This window comes from Peromyscus maniculatus, chromosome 15 (genome assembly GCF_049852395.1).
Source record: "Peromyscus maniculatus bairdii isolate BWxNUB_F1_BW_parent chromosome 15, HU_Pman_BW_mat_3.1, whole genome shotgun sequence".
Lineage (NCBI taxonomy): Eukaryota > Metazoa > Chordata > Mammalia > Rodentia > Cricetidae > Peromyscus > Peromyscus maniculatus.
The window spans coordinates 79,725,318-79,733,467 of record NC_134866.1 but is presented as its reverse complement, the minus strand read 5'-3'; the positions used below and the strand labels follow the sequence as shown (position 1 = coordinate 79,733,467).

The following is an 8,150-nucleotide window of genomic DNA, read 5'->3' as shown; positions in this document are numbered from 1 at the left end:
TTGATTAAGGGGGAGGGGAGGAGGAAGTCTTCAATACCTACCATCTTCAGTCCTTGGTTGCTGAGGGAACATGTAGTTAGTAAGCACCGTTTTCTGAGCCTCTGAATCAGTTTCTTTTTGAAGAGGTATCAGAGGTTTGGACTAGGGAAAAAAATGGTTAATTTTCAATAAACCTAAAGGAAATATATATCTAACGATCCCTACGAATAACCACCCACCAATTTAAAAAGCATCAAGGTGCAGGTTACAAAAACGAATTTGGATATATACAAAATAGCACTTTGAACATTCATTTGAAACCACAAAGAAATCTAAAAAAAGAAATTTAAATTTTAATAAAATGCAAATTCAATATAATTACCACCGCAATGATTATAAAATGTTTCAATGTGCCAAGAATATCTATGAATTATTTACTACACAGTGATTTTACTAATAATGTTATAAAACCTTTTCCTATTTTATATTATTTTGCTGATTCTAGTATTTCCTTTTGCAAAAATGCTTTTAAGGGAAAAAACATTTAGAAGGTTTTAACTAGCTATCTAAACATTTATTCCAGTTAGTTGCTAGATAAATAGTGCTTAAAAGTAATTAGTAAGTTGAAAACCGCTTCTCTCCTATCTCCATCAATGGCACCAACAAGACACTTGCGGGAGCCCCCAGGTATTTTAGACTGCCTTCTTTTCTTAGTATCTTTGTTCTAATGGTTACCACATCATAATCAAACTCCCTCCTAATACAACTAACTCTTACTATCAATATCCTCACCTAAAATTCTATCACTAAGAGTCCTAAATGACTCCAGGTAGGTAGGGGCCTGGTCTTCTCTTGTATATTACCTTTCAGTTCATTCTTTGGACAAACTCTTGGGAAAACTGAATTCCATCCTGAAATCTTACTCCCAAATATTTAAAATTTTGTGACCTTCCCCTGGTTAAAAACTAAACTGTCCTATATTCTCAAATATTCTGACCATTTTACTTGACTTCCTCAAATAATAGAATAGATTGATACTCTTTCCTAAAATCTCAGCTACAGGCTGAGTCTTTCTTCACACTGTTTTCCAGAGTAAGGACCCAGATGACAGTATTTACAATGCTCTGAGAGCCCACCCTGGTCTATCTTCAAATATAAACTGCCCCTCCTGCACATCATCCCGGGTTCTAATTCAATCTTCTTATTATCCACCAAGCCCCTCAACTCCAGGTGGAGCACAGCTAATTAAAAGTTCCAAAATAGCCGGGTGGTGGTGGCGCATGCCTTTAATCCCAGCACTTGGGAGGCAGAGCCAGGTAGATCTCTGTGAGTTCAAGGCCAGCCTGGGCTACAGAGTGAGTTCCAGGAAAGGTGCAAAGCTACACAGAGAAATCCTGTCTCGAAAAACCAAAAGTTCCAAAATATTCCAAAATCTGAAAACACTGAGCATTGACATGACTGTCACAAGGAGAACAAGACACATTTGACCTCAAGAGAAAGTTAATGCTAAAAATACAAAAAATTAATTTTTAAATGCTACATGAAATTATTTTCAGGATATGTTAAGAAATATATGAAACATTAATAAAGTTTATATTTAGATTTTGATTATTATTTCATTATTAAATTGTGAATATTAAAAGAAAAATTTGGGAGGTAGAGGCAGGTGGATCTCTGTGAGTCTGAGGCCAGGCTGGTCTAAAGAGCAAGTTCCAGGACAGCCAGGGCTACACAGAGAAACCCTGTCTCAAAAAACCAAAACAACAACAGCAAAAATAAAATCCAAAAATCTCCAAAATATCTTATCCCAGGCATATCAGATAAGGGATATTCAATCTGCACACCCACCTCTCTTCCATAAAATATTTCCACAGTCATAGGTAATTCAACAGATAAATAACATAGATACACTTTTGACCCACTAGTTTCTTAGTATGTGAAGAAGCAGCCCCCTTTAAATGGCAATATCAAGATGGGGAAACTTACAGATACAACTGAACCAAGCCAGTGGAACTCATGAACTATGGACTGACAGCTGTGGAGCCTGCATGGGACTGGACTGGGCCCTCTGCATGGGCGAGACAATTGTGTAACTTGATTTGTTTGAGGGGCCCCTGATAGTGGGAATAGGATCTATCCCTGGTGCATGAACTGGCTTTTTGGAGCCCATTGCCTATGGTGGGACACCTTGCACAGCCTTGATGCAGGGGGAGGGGCTTGGACCTGCCTCAACTGAATGTGCTGGGCTTTGCTGACTCCCCATGGGAGGCCTTACCTTTTTGGAGGAGGGGATTGGGGGCAGGCTGAAGGGGGGAAAGCGGGAGGAGAGATGGAGAGGGAGGGGTCTGTGGTTGGTATGTGGAATAAATAAAAAAATTCTTAATTAAAAAAAAATGGCAATATCAAAATTATCTAGGACATTTTTAAAAACCAATTTCCCTGAAAGTACTCTGATAGTCTCCTTTAAACAACCGACTACATATGTCAAAATCAATGTATTTTAAAATGGGTGAATTGAATGGTATATGAATTATACTTCATAAAATTTATAACCATTGCTACTACTTATGGAGCACACAGATGGAGAAAAGAATTAGTTTATCAAGCTTTTCCCATACCTTGAATGCCTAACTACTGATCTAGAATCCCATTTAATTTTCAGATACTCATTCAGTTCTCTTGCTGTAAGAATCAGGATGTCACCTGCCAGTGCTCTTCCTCTGAAACTTAAATCACTTCCTCGTCAAATACTAATAACGAATTACAGGTATCTACACTGACTTCTGATGAAGCGCTTAACAAGACTGGCTATGACAACAGACACAATCACAAGGTAACAAGGGGTAGAGCACTACTGTCTCAGACAAACAGGACAACAGTTCTGAGAGGTGAGAGATGAGGAGAGGAAAAGAACAGGCTGGTAGGGCAAAGGCTGTACTCAACGAGAACTCACTTGGTAGGAAGAATGAATGTGTAAGAGGTAACGAGGTATGAATGAGACCTTGAGGCCAATGACATGCAGAAAACCCATCAGCATTATTTCAAGGTTAGTGTAAGTTTAAGATCGAGAAATCGCCGGGCGGTTGTGGTGCACACCTTTAATCCCAGCACTCAGGAGGCAGAGGCAGGCGGATCTCTGTGAGTTCGAGGCCAGCCTGAGCTACAGAGTGAGTTCCAGGAAAGGTGCAAATCTACACAGAGAAACCCTGTCTCGGAGAAAAGAAAAAAAAAAAAAAGAGAGAGAGAGAGAGAGAGAGAGAGAGAGAGAGAGAGAGAGAGAGAGAGAGAGAGAGAGAGAGATATCATGATGTGAGGCACAGTATGAGGGTGACAGAGAGCCAGCAGGAGCAGGGAATAATGTGGTGATATTTTATTTGTATGTTAATAAATTAAAAGTTTGCCTGGAGATCAGAGGTCATAGCCAGCCATAAACAAAAGTCAGGTGGTGGTAGCACACGCCCTTAATCACATGGCAGGCAAAGTCTCTATGCTTTTAAGGACACATGCCTTTAATCCCAGTACCAAACATAGAGACCTGGAGGTCTGTATAGACAGGCAGTGATGAGGAAGTGATGTGGCTGGGCTTAGAGCCAATGAGAAGGCAGAACAAAAGGCAATAAAAAGACAGGACACAGGAAGAAGCTCTCTCTCTCACTCTCAGGGGAAAGGATGGCAGCGAGTGGTAAGATAAGGTGGTCTTGGCTCTTGGCTGCTGCTCCATCTCTAGGCTTTCACCCCTATATTTGGCTCTGTTTCTTATTTAATAAGACTGTTTAGCAGTAACACAGGAGGCAGAGACCAAGTACAAAGTTATGTCAACAATCTGAGTCAGAACTGTCCAATTTGTAATTGTCTAGTAAAAAGATAATAGAGTGCTTGGCTACTATACAGGAGGCTGTGGGTCTGAATCCTAGTATTAGCAAGTGGGTTGAAGCTGAGCATGGTAGCATATGCCCGTAATCCTAGCACTTTATAGACTGAGACAAGATGATTTTTGAGTTTGAGGCTGGCCTGGGCTACATAGGAAGACTTTATCTCAGGAGTAAAAATGGGAAGAGGGCCTCAAAAGAAATGAAAATTATTTCAATAATGCATTCAATTTAACCTTATTTTAAAAAATTAATTTTTAGCATGAAATCCAAAATAAAAATTTTGAGTGCAAAATTCACATGTTTAGGCTCATACTAGGGCAAAAACCAGTATATAGTTAATTACAAGGCATCTGACTTTGGGTTAACTGCCTATGACACTATGGGTGCGGTACTGGACAGGGCAGGTCTGCATGAAATGATGAAACACACACATGAGATATTCAACATTCCTGAGGACTTGGTGATGAACTGGACTGGCAGAGTGGAGATATCAGTAGTTAAAGGTTCTTCTCCTATGTATGTCACTCCATAAAACATTTCTCACTGAGTTAAGGATCCCAGGGAACATTTGAGGCAGAGGATGGTATGCTGTTAGGGGGAGCCAATTCTGAGGTATTGAAGTGTCAATGTTGGACAGATACTGGCCAAATGTATGACCTAGGAACAGGTACCAGGCTAAAGATATTGTTAAGAATAATGAGGATACAGAAAGTAATGCGAAGGGCAGTTTACAGAAATAGAAGAGAGGAACGTCATTATGTAAGTCATCAAGAGAAGAGCCAGGCTTGGAAAGCAGACTACAGAATCATCAGGTGAGCAGCAGAGCCAGGGAAGTGCAGCAGCCCACTCTCCAAATCTATCGTTTTCACCTTACTAAAACTGCTCACTTCTTCACCTTTCAATTCACTGTCATTGGCTCCTTTTCCACTATATGCTAACATTGAATTTTAGACCACTTTCTTCCCAATAACCAAGATCTCCTTCCTGTGCTGGCTTCGCTTACACCTGGAGTGGCAGTTATATCTCAGGCCAGGCGTGATGGCGTGATGGTGCACATCTTTAATCCCAGCACTCAGGAGGGAGAGGCAGAGGCAGGAGGATTTCTATGAATTTGACACCAGCTTGGTCTACATAGCAAGTTCCAGTCTAGCCAAGGCTACCTAGTGAGACCCTGTCTCAAAACCCCAAGTAAAATAAAATATTTGTACACAAAACTGAGCCAAGTAGCATCACTCCACCTATGACCTTTAGGACTTTCTCAAAATTAATCATCAAAGTATTATTTCCTTTTTCCATTACTTTTACAGATTTTTGCTTACTTCTATCACTACAAATCTGTAACATTATTCTCAATAGTCACGATAAAAAACAAGTCTAGTGTGGCTGGAAAGACAATTCAGAGGTTAATAGCTCTTACAGAGGACCTGGGTTTCGTTCCCAGATGCCACATGGCAGCTTACAACCACTTGTAACTCCAGTCCTAGGGAATCCTATGCCCTCTTCTGACCTCCAGGCACCAGGAACACATACATACATGCACCAAAACACTTAAAAGACATAAGTAAATAAGAAAGCAGAAATCAGCCTAAGTGTCCATCAGTGAATGACTGGCTAATGATAGTGTGTCACATACACCTAATAAAATATACGTCAGCCTTTAATGGAAAGAAAAGGATATCTTGTGATCTGAAACATTAGCGAATCTGGAATAACTGAAATAACCCAGACACAGAAAGATAATTATCACATGGTGTGGTGGTAACAGGGGCTTGGGTTGGGAGTGGATTGGGGTATGCTGGTTCAAGTGCACAAAACTGATAAGAAGAATAAACTCAAGAGCTCTACTGTAAATTATGGTAATTTTAGTCAGAAACACTGTATCATTCAAAATTGCTGAGAGAATAGATTTCATGTGCATTCAAAAAGAAGCAACAATGGTAGGAAGTAATGATATGAAGTTAGGTGGGATTGGGTCTCATTTCCTGATCTCGCTATATTTTTATGGGTTTGGAAACGTGCAAAAATACAACAAAATTTATTACTTATATATCTATATCTGTGTTAAAAAATTGTTTCCAAATTTGATATTTCTTCATATATAAAAAAATACATTTTTACATGTCAACCAAGGTATAACTGCTCCTAAGTGGCACTATATAAATTAAGGAGTATTATTATATAACACAATTGGAATTCCAGCCAAATTTACTAGGTCAGAATGCCCACCTGATTATCTGAGAGCCACATAGCAGTCAACTGTTGTAGCTTTGTAAAGCTAAAAGGCAAATTCTTTAACCTGAATGGAAAAAGACAGACAAAAATTAGACTTAAAAATGAGAATACTTCGAATGACGAGTGATTGCATTGGAAGTGCAGCTCAATGGTATAGCACTAAGCTAGCATGGAAACTAACTTCCCACCTCCTAGTACCACAAAAATAATTCAAATGAAAACTTAAGTCATCTGAACAATGCTACATATTGGTATATGCAGATAAGATGACAAAAAAAAGTAAAGCCAAATGCAAACTTTTACATAAGAGAAGGACAAAAACAGCGAGTTTTAAAAACATTTTTTAACTGATTTAATTCAGCAGATAAGAAAAAGAGTAATCCAGCAAGTAAACCTCAAACACATTATATGCACCAGCCTGAAAGGAGGCTGTATTTCCTGAGGATTTTCAACAATGTGGACTCAAAAAGCAATCTCCAACGTCAGTACAAAAACCCTCCAGACGTACTTTAGTCTAGGACAGACACATTACCTGTCCAAGAGGAGCTTCTATACTCCTAGAACTTTATCTGATGTTACTTATCATATTGTGATTGTCTCATTTGGAAAGGGAAATTGTGAGAATAAACAAAGTTTACTACAGAGGCAAAGGTTCTTCTTAAATTAAATGCTGCTGTTAGGACACTGACAAGTCACTCAGAATACTGTACTTAAAGCTCTACTTTGCAAACTATGAGAGCCCCAAATTTCTCCTACACAACAGAGAAACACCTACTGTACTACTGCAAAGGGACGGCCTTCATACTTTATAAAGTACTACAAAATCAAATCTAAGATATTCCACACTGCTGCTGAAACAGCCTCCAGCCAGTAATCACTACTCCAGTCTAGCAATCCCAGAAGGCAATCAACTTGCTCTGCAATTTGGCTCTTATGGCCCATGCTCTGTGAGTGAATCTCTACCCAGAAAAAGACAAGCAAAGATTAGATTTAAAAGTTGCTTTGTTCAGCAGCAGTACAAAGGTGAATTTGGAACTATAGGAATTAAAAGGTTATATAATAATGAGAAAGTAAAGGTTGTATAGTTATGTTTCCTCAAAATGAATCATGACAATCACAATGTAACATCAGATAGTCTGTTCATCTTTCAATTAAAAAATTTAAATATATATAAAGAGAAATAAACAACAGCTAGCCTAGCACATTTTATATCAAACTTTAACTTCATTCAATGTATTGTATAAGCCAACTGAAGATTACAAACCTATTATCACTTAAATTAATGACTTTTAGTTTTTGCATATCACCCATTTCTTCTGGAAGTGTCTCTAGTTTATTAGAATGGAGAAACAGCACAGTTATATTTTTCCAGTTTCCAATCTGAAAGAGAAAAACAAACTGGAGATCACAAATCTGGTCTATAGGTTAATAAAAGAATATCAATATATCTGAAAGTTGTGAAAAATATTCTTTACATTTACAAAATACTACTTTTGTAGTAACTTTATTTTATATATTTATATATTTATATTTATTTATTTATCTATTTATTTATTTAAGACAGGGTTTATGTGTAGCTCTGGCTATACTGGAACTCGCTGTGTACACCAGGCTGGCCTTGAACTCAGAGATATGCCTGCCTCTGCCTCCCAAGTGCTGCGATGAAAGGCATGTACCACCACCACCCAGCTTTAATTATTCTTTTTAAATTATTACCTTTCCTTTAAAAAGCAAAGTGTTTAAGAACATCTTCAAAGTTGCATAGCTGTTATTATTTAGATAATACATAAATTAATTAATAAACCACTTTAGAAAGAAAATAAAACACCAACATACTTAAAGAGTATGTTTTCAAAGCAGACCAAAATCTGAAATAAATCAAAATACTGTACCTCTGGGGGTAACTGTTGTAAGTAATTGTGATCTGCAGCAAATGTTCTTATGTTTATAAGCTGTCCAATCGATGAAGGTAAAGCTTCAATTTCATTGAAACTGCAATCCAGTTCTTCTATTGACCTTAACCTATAATTATATGGGAAATACACGGTTTTTAAAATCTATACTATA

The 8,150-nt window shown here is 38.0% G+C and overlaps 1 protein-coding gene across 13 annotated transcripts in view; it reads right to left on the bottom strand.

Moving 5' to 3' along the window:
• Erbin (erbb2 interacting protein) overlaps window positions 1-8,150 on the bottom strand; it is a 109,995-nt gene that overhangs the window by 34,404 nt on the left and 67,441 nt on the right. For all 13 annotated transcript variants that reach the window (XM_076552159.1, XM_076552158.1, XM_006982736.4 and 10 more), the window contains 4 exons: window positions 7,976-8,105; window positions 7,348-7,463; window positions 6,078-6,147; window positions 42-141 (listed from right to left, as the gene is read on the bottom strand). In XM_076552159.1, coding sequence (XP_076408274.1) covers window positions 42-141; window positions 6,078-6,147; window positions 7,348-7,463; window positions 7,976-8,105 — 416 coding nt within the window. The remainder of the gene's footprint in view (window positions 1-41; window positions 142-6,077; window positions 6,148-7,347; window positions 7,464-7,975; window positions 8,106-8,150) is intronic.